Raw genomic sequence first — 19,739 nt, 5'->3', positions numbered from 1 at the left:
TTATCCAGTAAAGTTTTAGTTCTACCTGATTAGACTAGTTTTCCTTTCCAATGAAAGAAAATTTTATCAGCAAAAAAGTTATTGCGGATAAGTTTAACCTAAATAGGTTGTCACCGAATAACCAATGCCTGAAAAAAGAAAAAAACAAACAAACACGCCGTCAAACATTTTCTCAGGGCAGCAAACGCGGTCAGAACGTCACATAATCAGTCGCCGTCAGTAAAGACAAGACTGGTCGCTTCAGTCACATCAGGCATGGACCAGCCACGAGAGGGCCACGGTCTAGGGGCCGACCGTTGTCCACATTCCAGTTAATTATTTCTAAGAAAAATTTTGGCTGCGACATATAGTCCAAGGTGTCATTATCCTTGTTAAATTTCACTCGTTTGCTAAATAATTGGAAACATTTAGATGCGCTTACCTGCCTTCTGCAAACCCGCTTTGTAGATTTTCTTTGGACGCTTTTTCCTTGCGATAGAATACAAAGTCTAAGCGAAAGCTACCAAGGAAGAAGCAACAAATTATATTATCTGTGGATTGCGTGAATGAAAAGGGAAAAACCGGCCCCTGCTATAGTGACAAAACTGCAGTGCCGCAATCATGAATTTTTAAACATTTGTTTGCTTTCTTGTGAGAAAACAATTTTAAAAATTAGTTAAATAATAGCACATGACATACTACCGTTTGACAAATGTGTCGCTAAAAGAAATAATATGTGTATAAAATGTTTCCCCAGTGAAGAATTTATTAAAAAATTAAGCGGTCTAGTATTTTCTAAAAATGTCACGTTGTGGATGACGCAACGGTAGAGACAAATTTTTCTTTGTCGAGAAACACTAAGTGGAGAAATTTTAGATCCCTTTGAAGCGAGTGATGAACACTGGGCAAATGAATGAGGAACATAATAATAAATATGTAAATAAATAAATTTTGTGAAACTATGTGGTCAACTGGTTGGTCACATGTGTTGTACGACATAATTGCTAGAGAAATTTGTAAAACAAACATGGTTTATCACGAGACAAATTTTCCCTCGCTTGGGCAGCCGGAGACTGAATTATCTGGTAATTGTACATAAAGATTGTTAATTTTTATTCTTTTTATAAGCATTGTATTGGGCAACAAGGTGGTCCATCTTCTACAATGACTTACATTTGATTGAGTCTCAGAGTGGTCAGTGCACTTTTTCTATATATCGTAAAAGATCTCGAAGCATGCAGTAGACTCTTTTAAGGGCGGTGAAATGAACTACTTACTCTTAAAAAAAAAAAAACCTTTGGACCTTCAACATATTAGTTTATTACTTCAAGGATGGTTTTCTTTGTCACTGGGAAAATTTGTCTCATGATGTGAGTTCATGAAAGGAAAAACTTCCAAAATATGTCCCGTTGTCAAGTTTTTAACTCGTGAGATTCCATTAGCGAGCTAGGAGTTAACCCTAGACGCCTCGCCCCATACACGTGTCGTGATCATAATTGAGCGCGCGGCCAGATGCCAATGGTGAATGGAGAACCCTACCATGTGTTAGAGTGTCAGTCCTATCCAGCAAAATTCAGGTCAAATGAATGGAACACACAAGCACCATTAATTCCCCCATCATTATCATGACCCTTGATATATAAAAGCAAGGGCCCCCAAGTACCACCAACTCCTATCAATCCCTCTCATTGTGGTCACAACCAACATATGAAAACTCCACTCCACAAGACACAACTGCTTCAATCATATCCAAACCCACTTACTCATTTCTACTCCTTCCACAAGAAAAAAGAGAAACAAAATTATTCAGTTAAAAAAAAGTGAACATAGTTTTCTTCATATTTTTTTATTAGTTGTTTGATTAAAAACAAATTAGCCATGAGTTTTTCATATATATAAATAAATAAATAAATAAATAAATAAATAATATATATATATATATATATATATATATATATATATATATATAGTGTGTGTGTAATGCTCAACTGAAGACATTTTTAAAAGGGGAAAGCTGGCAGTGATAAATGGCCACTGTTTATTAGCAAGTTGGAATCAAGTGAGATCATTGCCCAAGTGAAAGGAAATATTTATAATTAATTATAGGAGGCTTTTGGCCAAAGCAAAACAATAAAGTACCACTTTATGTGTGTCTAGGATAGAATGCTTGTTATTTGTGATATTTATAATTAATTTATAGGAGACTTTGGCTAAAGGAAATCAATGAAGTGCCACTTTATGTGTGTGTAATTCTTGTTATTTGTGATACAACTAACAGTCACAGCAACACGTTCTTAGTACCCAATAATGGATTTTGGGTTTGGATCTAGCATGACAGACCCGGTAATATCCTGTTCCAAGATCTAAGTTACAAACTGGCATATCTGGACAGAAATATGATTTTTTCCCTAATTTTCTGCAATATATTTATAGTTAAATCAATGTTTATCTCTGATTTCTTATGAACAAATAAATTGGTTATAAGCCAATTAACATAGCTTTGACTTGTATCAAGGAATACTGACATGGGCAGGCCCTTGTTTGGCAGTTGTCTGCAAAGTTAAGGTACCCAACGAAAAAATCTCGAAATGTACGCAGTAATTTTAAATTTGGTGCAAAAAATTGGCCCTTGAATGAAATTTTTCTTTGCCTTTAAAATATCAAGAGAGCGATACTTTATTAAAAGGGTACCATGTATTTTAACATAAAGAATGAGCCAAAAGGACCCTTGTTTGCAAATGGACATGTGATCCAATGTATTCAAAGCGTCTTTCGCAAAGAAGATGCTTTTCTCTTTTCTTTTCTTTTATTTTTTTTCTCTTCTCCCTTTTCTCTTTATTAGACAAGCTGGATTGCAAAGTTAGGATTGAAAATCTCACGGTTTCGAAAATATAATCTAACCAGTTAAGGAACTCAATTGCACCCAAAAGTATATTAACTTTGTTATTTAAAAAATGCATTGTTGGCAATTTTTTTCCTTTTTTAATTGCATTTGGTAGATAAACAAACATGCCGATTTGGCTCGAAGGAGGGCAGATGGCGTGGGTATGGTGTGGGCAATTGCCAACACAGGTCCACAAACTTTGCAGTAGTTTTTTTCATTTATATATAAACGTTTCTTTAATATATATATGTATATATATGTATAGCTTAATAAAAAATTTTCTGACTTTGCCTTAAGAAGAAAGGGATACAAAAGGTCCGTTTGAGACTCTTTCTTCCATTCACTCAAACACATTTAGAATCTCTGATTAGTTTGAAATATAGTTCCATATATCTATTCCCCTTTACATTGACCTAGGATTCACGGACTTAAATAGCAACGGAAACATATTTAAAGTTAGCTAAAACTATAGATTAAATACAAATCTCATGTTAATGCAAAATTCCCAAAATAAAAGAAAAGGTAAATAATTCAATATCGAGGAAGTTCTCAATTGTTTTTTATAATAAAAACCCTCACGCACCTTGTAATAATTCAAAATTGCTACTTTATTTAATGATATATATATATATATAGTTTAAAGAAAAAGGAATCCTACGCGCCTAAAACATGGCAGTCTCAATTAAAAAATCTCATTATTATTATTTTTGTTTCGAGTCCACTTGGATGTTCTAAATCAAAATTTATAATATTAAAAATAAGTTAAAAAAAAGTGAACAAGTTCTACCTGAGCAAGAACCGTACCAGAAGACCAGGCCTTGACATTTGACAGACCCCTGCCCGTACCCTCGTCGGGTCCCCCAATCTTGGCCGCAGATGCGGGTCGATCCTAGGGCTGCAAACCCCTCCCACCTCAACCACCGTTGGAGCGACCGCACCTCTTTCAGCTTCGCGCGTGCGAACCAGGCGTCGACCCGAGATCACACGTGCCATGGACGGCTTAGATGAGCCGAGAAGCCCCGCGTTTAACTGCCCGTGGTTAAAACAGAAGAGAGAGAGAGAGAGAGAGAGAGAGACAAAGCGGTGCGCGTTAATCGGGGCCCACACAGAAGACCCCCCTCGAGGAGAGAATGATTCTGGTGTTAGGGTGGGCCCCGCACTGAAGCATCTCCGGTCTCGGGCCCCACCGCTGGACAGTGGCCGCCGGGAAACGTCTCCGACCGTCTCCCGTTCGTTGAGGGAAGAATTTCTTTTCCTCCTCTTTTTTCCCTTCAAAGGAACAGTCTAATTGAGGCCCTTAATTTCGAGAGGAGTCTCCATGTTTTTGGGTATTTTTTATTTGGTCACTAAGAATTTCTTTTGTTTTAAAAATAACTGCTTCGATTAATTTCGGGAAAATTAAACTGTTTTTAGCAATTCAATATAGGCATTAAAAAGAACATAATCATTTATTTATGTCGTAAAGAATAAGTGAATATTTTACGAAAAACATGCTTTATCTTACATTTATCCGCCGAAGTGACATGCAGAGAAGGTAATTGCTTACAATATATCAGTTTGCTAGATCATTATAAGATCAAACGAGACAACTTTTGATCTTAAGTCTATGGATAATGTTAAGGTTATTCAATTTATATGTCATGATGTAAGATGAACATATGATTAATGTACAACAAGCATAAACTTAGGTACATGCATGCTTTTTGGCAGTTGCTAAAAAAAAAAATCTCATATTTGTTGTTAAATGACATATGTTTTGTTGTTTAGATAAAATTTTGCACTAAGTCGTCACTTATATTATAATGCATTTTGACATCTAGCATTCTTAATAACTGACCTTTTGAGTTATTTATAGCTAAAATATGTGAGTTACTTTGCAAAATTAATGGTAAAATAAAATAATTTTTATTAAATTAATTTGCTTTAAAGAATGTTACATGGTAGAAGTGGACAAAAGAACATGTCTACAAAGGAACTTTATAAAATCACTGAACCATTTTTTTTGACAAAAAAAGGAGCCCAACCAAAAGAAATCCAAATTTCCCCCAAGCATTGTTGGGTAGTTTTCAGAAAGTTGGCAACTTTAGATCAGAGAAATTGAAAAAGGTGCATCTGGTTTTGGAATTACAGCGAAAAGTGAAGCAGCTAAATAGAATTTTACTAAAAATATATCAGCACCGTTTCCCCTTCGCTCCCCCGCTGTCTCTTCTCTCTCTCTCTGTCTCTCTCTTACCCGGCGACTCGATCAACGCACTTTCGCCATTTCCGACGGTCCGCTTCTTCTCCGGACAAGAAAGAAGAACAAGAACCCTAATCCATAAAAAAAAATCGCGAAATCTAATCGACCGTACGATTTCCGGCGATCTAGGGTTCGCTGGAACCGGGAAACGGGACTCCCTTATCGTGGATGGTCACTCGACTCGGCGGAACTCGTCGGAGAAACGAACGTAGCTTTGGTGTGAGCGGAACCTGGATCTGAATCAGCGCGTCTGGAGCTCCGGCTGCCCATTTTGAAGGAGATCTCGTGAGTTTTAAGAGAGTCCGGGAGCGGTTTAGCCTGGGCTGGCTTTCGGGATGCATCGATGGGTGGCTTAGGGGGGGAGGAGGGAGGGATCGAGGTGGCACTGTGATGTTGATAAGGGTTTGCTGCCGGGAAGACGGGAGATCGGGCCGTCATGACGCATTTCACGAAGCTCGACGATTCTCCGATGTTCCGGAAGCAGGTAGGGTTTTTGATGCTTTTGGTTTCTGCATTTACGAGCTTAAGTTGGTTGCTGTTTGCGCGATGGTTTCTGGCGTTAAAATGAGTGGTATGGAGGGCGAGTTTTCCACACGGCATTTTGCTTGTTGTGACGGATGTGTGTGTCCTTCATTCCTTTAGGAGAGTTGGGAGTTTCAAATGTGATTGCTTTTCAATACGAGCGGTAACATTGATGGTCTTTCTTTTAGTGCGTATTAGTTAAATTTGAGTTTCATCAGGGACAGGAAATGTTGGTGCTTTAGGGACAGGTAGTTGGGTTTTTTGTTTTTTCATTTTACGTTTTCTATCGCGGTTTCGTTTTATCGAAGGTCATGAAGTTTGTTGTTGTATGTGCCGTTAATCTAATGATTTGAGAAAAGTGGCATTTACGTTTGGCAACTAACAGGGTGTTAACGTTTGCAAGGATGATACGTTTCTATTGCCTTTTCTGTCGTCCTGTTGGATGAATGATTCCCAGTAAATCTTGATCGCTATCGCAACTTTCTATGATGAACCTGTTACAGTGGGAAAATAGCGGGTCTTCTAGGTAAATCATGATTGATACAAGTCATTTCCTGCGACATGGTAGAGGACGTGAAGTGGTACTTTGTGGACGGGTCACTTTGCTTGCTTTCTTGTTGGTTCTTACTTCTTAATGTTCTTGTTGTGGCCATGTCGTGCTGTTTTTACGAGTATCATATTTTTCCATAATTTCTTTGTATATCACTTGTACTAGTTTATTACCACGATGGATATAAATGTTGCTTTGTTTCCATTATATGTTGTTACACAAGGCAACTTTTGCCAGGACCAGTGTCATATTTGATGTTACCATTATCGTTATCCTTATCTAAATCTTCTTCCCTATTGTTTTGTGGTTCGTAACATTGTTACCCCTAAAACGATTTTGTGGTATGATAAGATGGTATATATTACGTTAAACGGTATTTTGAATAATCTTTCCTACTACTTTTTTTTTTTTTCTGTTGGTGGCCCCGGGTGAGGTGGTGGAGGAAGGGAATGGGTTTAAAATATCACATTTTTAGACAGGGTCACAGGAAGGATTAGACGTGCCGGAAGATGCATATTTACTCTGTTCCGTTCTGGGATGGCTCAGTGTAAAGAACCTTCATCCTCTCTGGTCCCCTTCTCCCTCTATGAGGAATATGCACCTGAGCTACAATTTGAAGGTCTTAAGCCACCGCCATGCTTGGCTTGTGTAGCTGTTTTTGGTGTCTCTTTGTTTCTTCTTTTCTGTCTGTTCGACACACATCTGATAGACCATTGCTTTTCAAATTTATCTGACCCGTATTTCTCATCCCAGTTTCCTATGAGGGTTGCAGCACCATTGCATCATTCAGGGGTTGATTGTTGGGTGGTGAGACCTTTTCAGCTGTACTTTTTTGTTAAAATGTCCAAGCAGTGGACTTGATGCCTTGAAACATGGAAAATGTTTATGGAAATTCTGTTATGTTTTTATAAGGAGCTTTTGTATGGTTTTTCAAAAAAATTTCATTGGGTCTGTGAGTCCTGAGCTTTTCTCTGGAAAATTTTAGAGCACCGTGCAGCTTGAAATATCTTGTGCTATCAAATGTGCTCTCTTTATCATGTTAAAGTGTGAGAAAGGAAAACAAAGTTCTTGGATGTTAAGACTGTATTGGTGCTGATATGAGAATGGAGCATTGTATCCATGAAGAAGATTGATGAATATGGAAGCCTACATAGACAGTTTTGAAACGACTGAGGTGAAAATGTGATGCAATTCTGTTCTGCTTTTGATGAGCTGGCACCATAGTGAAGTATGTGGTTAAATCTCTTTCTTACAAAAGGCTTTTTTATTTTTTTATTTTTTATTTTTTTTAAATTTGTAGCTTATTGGCTTGTTTTCTTTTCATGTGCTTCTCATCTTGATCTGATTGCCACTGTGTGATAATTTTGATAATGAAAGTACATTTAGCCTTGATAGTTATGCTGATAATTGCGACTCATATTTGTGTAACATCACCTAACTTGAACAGATTCAGCTGATGGAAGAAGGTGCAGAGTCCTTGAGGGAAAGAAGTCTGAAATTTTATAAGGGATGTCGCAAGTATACGTATGTGTTCGTCTGTTGTTTCCCATATGACTATGATTTATTGGATGAAATAGTTCTGTTAGAACCTTTGCTGCATTTGTATATTTCAGTAATTTCAATGTTTAGCTTCAATTTTCAGCTTGAACGATCTCTTTTTTGTAGCTTACAATCTTCAGTTTAGGCTGATATTTTTTCACAATGTTGTGCCTGCTTTTATGTATTTACAAGCTAGATAATATCTGTTAAAGGAACACGTTAAATCGTCATAACTAATCTGATTTTTCCAAACCAGAATTTTGTTGTCAAGAGTTGTCTTAGGTGTACCACTTACCTGTCATGCTATGTTCAGGAGCCCTGTTGAAGTTTGTTGACTGAACTTGGGCACAAACATTTGGATTGAGAGGTCATGAATATGGTACCACTATGATTTGAAATTTTGAAGAGATGGGTTACCATTTATCTTGGGTTTTTGGTTGGATTGTTACTTTTGTAAACTTAATGTCCTGTACAAGGAACGAGGGATGTATGCATACACTTAATGTAACCAATGCTGCTGTTTCTTGTTACTTCAGCTGGGAAGACCATGAGGTAGTGATCCGACATGATTCTGTCTTAAGTGGTTGCAACTTACAAATATCACTAACAATGTTAACATATTGCAAAAATTCTCAAGTGAAGACATCATATTTTCCCAATATAGTTCAAACATGATCATCATTTTAAGGTTAACGTGATTTTATTCTATGTCACATGAGTGTGGAGTGCGGGTGCAGGCGTGGCCTATCCCAAAAAATTTGGGTTGCGAGGGTGCGGTGTGAGTGTATATATATAATATATTTGTTTTATACATATAAATGTATGTATTCATAATATATATAATTTCAGCTTGTTTCTAAGCGTAATTTGTCTTTTTTAATACTTTTATTACTGTACATAAAGAAAGAAAGGGACAGAATGAAGAAAAAAGAATAGAAAATATTTTGAACATACATAAGAAAGGAGGCAGTTGGGTGCGTGTCGGAGCCGCACCCCTATCAGCACCAGCACCAGCGTCGTGTCGACACGGGTGTGGCTCCTTTTTTCAAGAGTCTGCGTGACATAGATTTTAGTATGATTTTCATTGTGTTTGTTTTCTTTGTAGATTTATCATTTTTTAACATTCAACTTTATATGCTTCTGCACACATTGTTGAAAAGATACATATTAATCTGACAACTAGGGCATGTTTGGCCTATTTCTTTTTGCTGTTTAATACTCTAACTGTTCCTTTTATTGGCATCTAATGTCTGAGAATTTTCACAACTTGCTTATCTATCAATGGTTCTCTAACCAGGTAATTCTCTCCTTGTTATACCATGGCTGTTGTTCTTTGATTGGACAAGGTTCAGTGGGTATTCCTTTTTTCTTTAGTAATTTCCATCCTGATAGCCACAGCTGATAGTGGATCAGAAGCCTGTCACTTTATCCATGGTTGTCTCTTAGTCTCCCATGTCAATTGCTCAGGGCTGTCACCTCTGCTTTATTTCAGCTTTCCTGCATCTAGGTGGTGTTGGTAGCTTCTATGCCAAACTGGTCTTTGTTCATTTTCTTTGACCTAGTAGTGGAGTTCCAGCATCACCATTGTTTTGCCAGCTGGACCCTAGTTTATTTTGGTTATTTTTCTTTCTCATTTTTGAGGTGCTTAATGTGCAAATCACTAATCATAGTTGTGGCCGTTGATCCTTTACTTATTGTTGATCGTAGTGAGGGGCTTGGTGAAGGATACGATGGGGACATTGCTTTTGCAAGTGCTCTTGAGATGTTTGGAGGAGGCCACAACGATCCCATCAGTGTTGCTTTTGGAGGTTTTGTTATTTTATTTTCTTCATTGTTGCTTATGTTAATCTTGCAGCACTTACTATCTTGCATGCAAGATTTACTTTGGCTTTGTATTCTATTAATATTTAATTAAAATTTGTAACTATTGCTCGATGGCTGGTAATGATTTTATGTTCCATTTGTACAGTAAGTAGTTAGATTTGCATTGGTGTGGTTTGTCAGCCGTGGATGAGCAGAAGTGAGGGTGTAATTTCGACTTGACTTCATGTGATTTGATGTTACTTTCTCTTTACCAGTAAAAAAGGCTTCACTTTATCATTGGCAGACAAATCAGACAGCATCTCCTTTCACAACCCTCTGGTGTTGCATGGACCCTTGCTGCTCTGATATATATTTTAGGAATGTATTACCTGTTATGTGCGCTCCAGCTTGGCCACCGTGCAAGAAGTGTCTGCAATGTAGGATTGAGGGACTGACTGGTCATCCAGCTGTAACGGAAGGGCCAATTACTTGTTTTTTTATAGCTTAAATTACTGTAGCGCCTGTGATTATCCTTTACTTTGAGCTTTGAAGTCTATGTTATTCTTGCTTTATTGGTATTGACCTTTTTGAATCAGCTCACTTTGTCCTTGATGCTTGAGAATTTGTGGGGTTTTGTATTATTTTTCTTGCTCAATTTATTTCTACTACCAATGCTGCATTTTCATTTGCTAGTTTTCGGGAGAAATACTGTTTTTTTAGAAAAGGCTGGTTATTCATATTTCATAGTGCTGTATTCTGAAAGGACCTTTTTCCTAAACCTTATTGTAGGTCCTGTTATGACCAAATTTACCATTGCATTGAGAGAGATTGGCACCTATAAAGAAGTCCTTCGTTCCCAGGTGGGCAATTTGTTCTTTTAAAGCTAAAAAGAAAATCTGGTACCCGTTTGTTGTACCCTGTTTCTGCTTTATGATTAAATATGCTTTCTTTATTTCTACATATTGTTACTTGCATGAAGTTGCAACACAAATCATTTAGTCCTAATATACTCTTTGCTTTTGTTAATAGTGTATTTTCCATCACAAGTTTCCCTTTCCCCTCATATCAACTCATAATTTAATTATGCAAACTGCTTACATTGTGACATGCCAGTGCAATGTTTATGCACTTGTATCATGCACTTCTCTCCCTACAGTTCATCTCATGCATTAGTTACACCATTCTTATAGTCTGATATATCGATGTAATGCCTTGGATCTATGCAACTTTCTTTTTCCCCAAAAAAGGTTAAAAATAGAAAAATTGGCCAAAATATGAACAGCATATTACATGAAAAGTATATTGACTACAAAGGAAACTGCAATATCACATTCAAATGACCATCAGTTGCTCAGGCCATTAAATGTACAATAAGAACTATATGCAACAAATAGCATGCAGGTTTCTATTAGAAATGATTAAAAGATAAAAATCTTATATTAATCTCAATATTTAAAGTTTTAAACATATATACAATAAATTAACTTAGTGTGTATGGCTTTCACTTGCTTCTTCAACAACTTAATGGTCATAGACTCATAAAGCTTCATTTTTTTCGTAAAATTTTATTTTGGAGGGTAATAGGATAGAAACCATAAAAGCCTCTAGTTTTGGTGCATGATCCAAGCATTTTTTTTTTCTTTTTCACCTGAAGATGCATAAGGATGCCTTTTGACACTCTTTAGTGTTTAGGTGACTTAAATCTAAAAGAGGAGTTGTCATCTTTTGTGTTCTCACGGTGTACTGTACAATGGTTGTTCGATGGTACACGTTACAAACTCAAAATTAATTATGGGGATATACTAATGAGTTTCCCCTAGAGTTATGTATACATCCTTTTGTGATTAGGTTTTTATTGCTTGTGACGTGGGTTTGTGCTTTGGAGCAGCATCTAGAATTTCTAAGGATGGTTGATGTTATGTCTAGCTACTATTTCACACTAAAAGCAAGAAAAAAAGAAAGAAAAAACCTTATTTTTCCACTTTCAGAGCATTTGTTACTTGTTAGTCTCTTATAGTGGCAATGGAGATGGAAGGCCAAACATAGTTAGGATTGGTCTCTCTCTCTCTTGTGAAGGACATCATCCTTATTCATGGCATTATAAACCTTTTATATACTTGACTGCCATTTTTATGGTTAGATAAATTTTCATCACTTCGTAGCTAGATGCTTCTTGAGAAGATAGAATAAAGTGGTGTATAGTAACTTTGGTAGTGATCCAGCAATCTCTTTGGTTTTGTTTGCATTAGATATGCATGTTTAAATTATAGGTATTGCTTTTTATATAATAGTCTGTTTCTTTTCTTCCGACATGCAGCTAATTTGTTCCTTTAACAGGTTGAGCATATGCTAAATGATAGGTTACTCCAATTTGTCAACATTGACCTGCAGGATGTTAAGGTAATCTAGCATGAAGTTTAAAAACCTTCCTTTAGTATTATTCTTTAGCTTTCACTCTTACATGAGATTAGAAATCAATGTACTGCAAAGAGAACCACTAATGGGTCGGTTGGGGCAAGGATGAGAACAATATGCATCCTATATTGTGTGAAGTGTGAACCTAGAGTGATGAATGCATAGGCGTTAGTTGACTACTATAAATATACACATGCTAATGGTATTTGCAGCATGCAACAGAATAACTAATATAACTGCAGAAGTATATATCATTTCAGAAAGTCTTATGGTCTATAGTCTATACCCACTGAATGCTGGATAACTCTGCTTTTTCTGCTTTCCTTCTTTTTTTTTTCATCTTTTCAATAAAGCAATCTGGGGATAAACACCAATTTCATCTTGAGATACCTGTTTGAGATGGTTTGACCTAACCATCTAGCTCTCTCAATAAACTACATTAATTTCCTAACCATCTTTTTTGGTGTCTATATGTTGTAAGCATTTTTACTGTTACATGTCCTTGATTGCAGGAAGCACGTAAGCGCTTTGATAAAGCCAGCCTTATTTATGATCAGGTGCGCATTAGGATATGTTTCTCATCATTTTCTCTTTTCCACATGGTTCTAAATTCTAATCGTATTGTTAAAAATCACCTTTTGGACTTCCCGCTGAAAAAATAAAAGAGGTTTTTTTGTCGCTAGCAGATAAAAGACTAAACATGTGAAGGATGTCAGTGTTGTAAGCAACTTCGGATGTCTCTTTGTGTTATTTATTTTATAATGTGAAGTAAGTGGATGTAAATAATATGAGTATGGTTGATAAGAACTCTTATAAATGATAACAGCAGTATCCAGTTATTCAAAAATTTAGTGTATGAATGTGTTGCATGCTTCATGGATGCCCTTCATGACAACGACTATATATATATATATATTATCGAGAGAGAAGGAGAGAGAGAGTTTTGTGGGACTGATTTTTCCAACCCCACTTTTCTCCCTCTCTCTCAGGTATGTTTTTCCCCTCCTCTTTTTTTTTTCCCCCCTTTGGATCACCTTAGGGTTGGTAGTTCCTAATTCCTAGGGAAGGAAAGGTGAAAAGCAGTCCCTTTTTGTGGTTTACTCATTTCCTATATATATATATGTATGTATTACACATACTGATGCAAAGAAGCGTTTTAATGACTATCTCAAGTATTCATCTTTACTGTTAGTTGGACAACTATCCCTTAATTGCAAAGAGCTGAGTCTGTTTCTCATAGGAGAGTGTTCCATGCTGTTGGTTAAAAATATCATCATAATATCTAAATTTGACAGGCTCGAGAGAAGTTTTTGTCATTGAGGAAGAGTACCAAGTTGGACATTGTTGCTGTTTCTGAGGAGGTGATTTTCCTGCAGTAACTTTTAATATGTAACCATTTTGTTCTTGGTGCAAAATTTGTGGAAGCCTTCAAATCTTATGTTGCAAACCACTTTATCTCTTGTTGCTTTCATTTTTAAGTATTCCATCCTTGATTCAGTCATAGACATGTTTCAGGAGCTTCACAATGCAAGGGCTTCTTTTGAGCAAGCTCGCTTCAATCTAGTATGTATGATTTCCTATTTCTTTCTATGCAAAGGATGATTGATTTGACTCTTTTTGTTAATGACTGCCAAAACAGATGTTAAATTATGGCAGTTACTACTTCCTTCCATCTTCAACCATCACTTTTACAGGTAACTGCTCTATCAAATGTGGAAGCAAAGAAAAGGTTTGAGTTCTTGGAGGCTGTCAGTGGCACTATGGACGCTCATCTTCGTTATTTTAAGCAAGTATGCCATGTCGTTTATTCCTTCTTTATCTTTCATGAGACTTTGTGCATTCAGGTCCTTATCATTATAAGTTTCTCTGCAGGGCTATGAGTTGTTACATCAAATGGAACCTTACATCCACCAGGTTCTTCTTTTAATGGATTCTGCACTTGCTAATCTTTTCTGGTTCTTCTTGTTTTTGCAAAATGTCTTATAGAGTGTGCTACTTAATATCATATATAATTTACACGAATATGTTAGCATCTGGAAGAATCAAAACTTGATTCTCTCTTGCCTTTTTTTTTTTTTTGCTTTGTGCCTTTCAAAATTCTATTGATGCTGATTTTGGCTCTTTTTTTTTCTTTCTGCCCACCAATCATAGATGCTCAAACCTAATAATCAAAGACCTGAAATAATGGAAAATTCTTAATAAGCATAGGGTCTAAAGACATGTAAGGCGAAAATAAGTTGTTATAAATTCAAGAATGCTGCATCTGATCTTAGTTAATTTCCTGCCATATGTCTATGTGTTGGTTAGAAAATAGTGTAAAAACTTATAGTTCTGTTTTGTATGAAAAATTTCATTCTTATGTGATTATTGTAACGTTTGCTTTGCTAAAATGCTTTGAACAATTTATTTTGTTAAGCTACTGTACCATGTTTATGTGGCCATCCACGAAGTCAGTTTCAAATGTAAAGAATGATTCCCATCGGAGGGTCATCATTTCAACTAGTATCCATGTTCCTCAAATGTATCTCTTAGTTGTTGAGAGGGTTGCCCAAGATTGTGGAGGTTCAAGCCCTTTTTAAGGCAAAGGGATCTTAAAAAAATTGTAAATCTCCCTCAGGAATAAAAGATTGACCTCTGTCAAGGGGCCTGCTAAGAAATTGGTCATTTCATTTGGTAGAGTCTCTTAGTATGACATAATGATAAAAGATCTACCCCCGAGTTCCATAGCTTTGCATCTGCTATCCTTGATCATGGAGTTAGAGGTCACTTTTCCCAATCCATCCCGAGGAGTGCACTGATATCGGCGATAAAAGGTCCAAAACATAACAAATGCCAAACTATATGATTCAACACAGCATAATAACCTCATATAGCTGGCAGGTATTTTTAGAGATGAGAGAAGTTAAACAATGCTGAATTTGTTGTTTAAGCATGTAGAAGTTTAAAGTGGATGGTATATTAAAGCTCTTGCTTACTTCCTCTATATTTAATAAACTGCTAAGTGCTAACTTGGTCTAAGTATTGGCATAAGTAACATGTCCCTTGTAAAAATTGTTCAATCATTTTGGCTTTCTGTCCATGAAATATGGTTTTGTACAAATTTTTGAACTTTTGTGCTATCAAATTGTCAAGAGAAAAGAAAATGACATCCACTTGTTCAGATAATGAGCTTGCTTGATCCTGCCAGATCCTCCGAAACCTAAAGATTTATGTCGAGTGAAATATGTTCTACTAGCTTTATGGTTTTTTATTTGTCTACTGATGCTTGTTTATAATCTTAAACGTGTGAAGGTGTTGACTTATGCACAACAATCGAGGGAAAGATCCAACTATGATCAGGCTGTGCTTGCAGAGAAAATGCAAGAATATAAAAGGCAAATAGATCGTGAAAGTAGGTGGTGCTCCAATGGGGCTCATGGGTCTCCTAATGGGGATGGAATACAGGCCATTGGCAGAAGTTCACACAAGATGATAGAGGCTGTCATGCAATCGGCCGCAAAGGGAAAGGTGAAGCAGCATTTACTTTATGCAGCCTTTCTTTGTTCTTATTAAAAGTTTTATGGTCAATGCTTGCTAATTCTGTGCAGTCTATGTTATCCATGAATTTCCTTTGCCGAATCTTGAGAGTTGGGATTATTTTCTATTTGTTGAATCAGGTTCAAACTATCCGACAAGGTTATCTTTCAAAACGTTCCTCAAATCTGAGGGGTGACTGGAAGAGGAGGTTCTTTGTTCTTGACAGCCGAGGAATGCTGTATTATTATCGTAAGCAGTATTCCAGGACATCTGTGAGTCATTCGCAACAAGACCTTTAAGATCAAATTCCTGGAATCCCTTCTATTAACAATCTATTGTATGTGTAGGCGAGTGGAAGCCAACATTCAAGCCAGAGGGGTCATGGTTCCTCAGAGCATGGGTCTGGATTGTTGAGCAGATGGCTTTCTTCACATTACCATGGTGGGGTTCATGATGAGAAATCCGCTGCACGTCACACTGTTAATCTTCTCACTTCCACAATTAAGGTTGATGCAGAACAGTCAGATCTTCGCTTTTGCTTTAGGATAATTTCACCAACGAAGAACTACACACTGCAGGTACTATTTTGTTCAATTATGTTTCACTACTAAATAGTGGTAAACTACCTTGTGTGCTATTGATAATTCTATAGAAATCTCAAAAGAACTAAAATGGTTAAAACTGTGTTGTATCTCTTTCTCAATAAGTCTCATTATTGCCATCCTAAGTGCTTTCTCTATATTCATCTAATGTGTGTCTGTACAGGCGGAAAGTGCACTTGATCAAATGGATTGGATTGAAAAAATAACTGGAGTAATTGCATCCTTGCTGAGTTTTCAATCACCTGAGCTGGTAATTTTTAGTATTTAATGACCTTGTAAAAGTTGCAAGCAAGTACTTTTCTCATTGGAGAGAAAGGAAGAGGGAAAAATGACAAAGACGAGGACAAAGTCTTCTTCAACTGTGATTACTGAAATATGAGCATTTCTTTCTTTCGTTGATGGTTTCAGAGGCTTCCTTCTAGTCCAATGAGCAGTGGTCATCAACGTACTGCCAGTGAAAGTAGTTCACTTGGAAGCTCTTCAGACATAGATCATGCAATAACTGAGGAGTACACTTCAGAAAGAAACTTGATAACAGGAAATCATGAACGTTCTGGTAGAAGCATGCAACAACACCGGTCGAGCGTAAAACATGAAAAGCCAATTGAGGTGCTAAGAAGAGTTGATGGTAATGACAAATGTGCAGATTGTGGTGCTTCAGAGCCTGATTGGGCATCTTTAAATCTTGGGATTCTCCTTTGTATTGAATGCTCTGGTGTTCATCGTAATCTTGGTGTACATATATCAAAGGTACTTTCGTGGCCCTGCTCTGAACCTTTGCAGTCTAAGCTTGTGCCATATAGCTTTTTTCGTTGCATATATTTTTCTCTCTTCCACTTAATATTTGTTGCCAATCCCATCTTTTTTCAGTTGCATGCTCCATCTGTTGTGCTCTTGAGATAGGCGTTTTTAGAAACTTTTGTACAGGATAATCTTCATTGGCATGGAGTTCCTAAACACTTCCCTTATGCAGGTGAGGTCTTTGACACTTGATGTGAAGGTGTGGGAACCTTCTGTAATTAACTTATTCCAGTCACTTGGCAATGCATTTGCAAACTCAGTGTGGGAGGTCCAGTTGGAGTGCATAAATAGGTCTAACACTGATGGCACCCATGTTAGGTACATGCATCTTAGAACTTTATATGTGGATTACATTGCATCTTCAAATGAAGAACTAAAATGTTTCTTTCAGTTCCAGTAGATCTGAGAAAAAGCACCATCTTATGAGCAAGCCCAATCCTGGCGATTCAATTTCAATAAAGGAGAAATTTATTCATGCAAAGGTACTTGTCCTTCAGATATCTTCAGATCATAAAATTTTGAGTAAATCAGTTATCATTTGAAAATCTTGTTACTGGTGCATTCTGATTAGTTAACCTCTACTACATTTCATAGAGATGTTTGAATGGCCCTAATGTTTATCCTGGATGCCCTTCTAGTTTCTACTCAAGAATACAAAATTATTGCTGTTTAGGGAACATATGTTGGGATTTTTTTTGTTTTCTCTTGGCAGCCTTACGCTAGATTTTTTTTTTTTTGCGTGCTCTTCTGTCCAGATATTCGGATAGTTTTTTTTCTCAGGTATCTGTTTCCTATAGATATGAGGATATGGTTATTTTGTTTAAGGTGTCCACTATAATCAGTAGAAAGGTAATGTTCTATGGGATTAGAAAATGGAGAATTTTTGAGATGTCCTCTGTTACACATATAGATACTTTGTTGTTATTGGTCACTTTGTAATGACGGTAATAAGCATTTGATATTGCAGTATGCAGAAAAAGCTTTTGTTCAAAATCAGAGTAGTCAGAATCTTCTTTCTGTGGCTCAGCAAATGTGGGACAGTGTTCATGCTAATGAAAAACAAGCTGTATATCGTTTCATTGTAGAGTCAGATGCCAATGTAAATGCTGTACGTGGGCAGGCATCAATTTGCCCATCTCTGACTCTAGCAAGAGTTATGCTTTTGCATGAGCAACAAACATTATCTGCTGACCATGATGCTGGCTGCGGGGAGGTGGACTCAACCCAGAAGACATCAATACGATCATTATCCCCTGTAAGGCCAAAACTACGAGGGACTTCATCGTGTCAGTCTGATTGGGCATCTGCAGTAAGCAATTTGAGTTCCATGAGCACAAATGAAGACAATGTTGAGGTAGATGAGGGGGTTGATGGTTGTTCTCTCCTCCATTTGGCATGCCAGACTGCAGACATTGGCATGATAGAGCTTCTTCTTCAGTATGGTGCTAATATAAATGCTACTGACTCTAAAGGCCAGACACCTCTCCACCATTGCGTTCTTAGAGGCAATAATATAGTTGCAAAGTTGTTGATTTCTAGGTATTATATATTTCCTCTCTCTTCGCTGTTCTTTTGTTTGCCGAGTTTTAGGGCAGTTGATAATCTCCATCTTGTTCAATAATCCCAGGGGAGCAAATACATTGGCTGTTGATGTAAATGGGAAGACTGCTCTTCAAGTTGGTGTGGATACGGGGACCATTAATGACGAAGAACTTTTCAATGCTTTATCAGAGGCAAACAGATAAAACTTGGTGGAGTTGAGGAAATGGGGTGATCTGGTGGATTCACGGGCTCTATTGAAGAATGTTCAAGCATGTAATGGTGGTTACTGCGTCAATACATGCCCTGGCCAGATAGGCATTTTGCTCTCTTGTAAGAGCAGTTGCTCGAGGTTATTGATCAAGAGAGGCAGATAAGGAAGATGGTTTTGCATGTTTCTTCCACTATACATATCGGATCTTAGTTAGGATTATGCCTCCCCCATGTCTTGCAGCCTCTCATGATTCAGGGTGGTGATATGAAGTACGTGACCATGCACCATGGGTTCAGTTTGCGTTCGACTGTATTCAGGCATGCATCGCTGCACTTGCCGGTGCTCTTTCCTGATGTTTGGTTTGGCAAATGTTTTTAGTGCGGTGGCCTTGGCAATATTCTGCATATTGATTGGAAACTGAATCGCTGTCGAAATCATCCTCGACAGGGGAGTAGTTTTGTTGGTATCCCCTCTTTAATGTGTAAATTAACAGTCTCTGTTTGTTACATCCTCATCGGTGATAAAGAATTTAGCATTTGTGATGCTGCAATTTTTCAGTTGGCAAATGCATTCATGCAGGTCCATTTCAAGGTCCAGATGATGAGCAAATGGACTTTTATGCCAAATTATTTGGTAAAGAAAAGCCTCTTGATGTTGCTGCTATTTTCGTTGGAAACCATTTATAAAAGTTGACATGACATGCAAATTCCTAGCACATTTCCTGTTAACTTGTCGTGTTCTTCATTCACACAACCAGCAGAACTGTTACTGCTATTAGGGAGGCGAAAGGTAGAAATACCTTTCACAATCTTCACCTGAACATGTCTCTGTACAGTGTGAAAGGTGAAAATTAAATGACTTTACTGTCCCCATTAGTTATAAGGGGATCGCAGTTCACACACAACCAAGATTCTCATGCAAATTCACCGCAATTCTTGCCTGTCCAAAATCGATCAATCATGAATTTTTCTATCTATTTATGCACTTGTTTGATGACGAAGGACCCTTCAACGTCGGAACACTTAATAGGCCGCCTCCCCATGAGCTAAAACCAAGATACCAATTCAGCAGCTCAGGGCGCAGTCTCCACGGCGGGAATGGCATTAACGTGTTCACCTCAAAACTCTTTATAGCAA

The 19,739-nt window shown here is 37.3% G+C and overlaps 1 protein-coding gene across 2 annotated transcripts; it reads left to right on the top strand.

The window, feature by feature from the left end:
• Window positions 1-5,052: 5,052 nt before the first annotated feature.
• Window positions 5,053-19,145, top strand: LOC116257572 (ADP-ribosylation factor GTPase-activating protein AGD3). Of its 2 annotated transcripts, none has more exons than XM_031634452.2 (19): window positions 5,053-5,586; window positions 7,622-7,698; window positions 9,421-9,521; window positions 10,306-10,376; window positions 11,854-11,916; window positions 12,444-12,488; window positions 13,227-13,292; window positions 13,447-13,494; window positions 13,626-13,721; window positions 13,804-13,845; window positions 15,223-15,438; window positions 15,588-15,719; window positions 15,795-16,025; window positions 16,213-16,299; window positions 16,458-16,799; window positions 17,023-17,168; window positions 17,251-17,332; window positions 17,818-18,389; window positions 18,478-19,145. In XM_031634452.2, exons 1-19 carry the CDS (start codon window positions 5,539-5,541, stop codon window positions 18,593-18,595), a joined length of 2,583 nt encoding a protein of 860 aa, XP_031490312.1. In that variant the 5' UTR covers window positions 5,053-5,538; the 3' UTR covers window positions 18,596-19,145. The 2 variants fall into 2 exon arrangements, with proteins under 2 accessions (XP_031490312.1, XP_031490311.1); XM_031634451.2 differs by having other exon boundaries at window positions 17,242-17,332.
• Window positions 19,146-19,739: the final 594 nt, after the last annotated feature.

The sequence above is a fragment of the Nymphaea colorata genome, chromosome 7 (genome assembly GCF_008831285.2).
Source record: "Nymphaea colorata isolate Beijing-Zhang1983 chromosome 7, ASM883128v2, whole genome shotgun sequence".
Classification (NCBI taxonomy): domain Eukaryota; kingdom Viridiplantae; phylum Streptophyta; class Magnoliopsida; order Nymphaeales; family Nymphaeaceae; genus Nymphaea; species Nymphaea colorata.
The sequence above is the reverse complement of the archived record's forward strand: the minus strand, read 5'-3'. Positions and strand labels throughout refer to the sequence as shown.

Coding starts and splice junctions, on each gene's coding strand:
- LOC116257572 (XM_031634451.2), top strand. CDS start 5,539: ATGACGCATTTCACGAAGCTCGACGATTCTCCGATGTTCCGGAAGCAG. Junction 9,522..10,305: donor CATCAGTGTTGCTTTTGGAG/GTTTTGTTATTT, acceptor ACCTTATTGTAG/GTCCTGTTATGACCAAATTT. Junction 10,377..11,853: donor AAGAAGTCCTTCGTTCCCAG/GTGGGCAATTTG, acceptor TTCCTTTAACAG/GTTGAGCATATGCTAAATGA.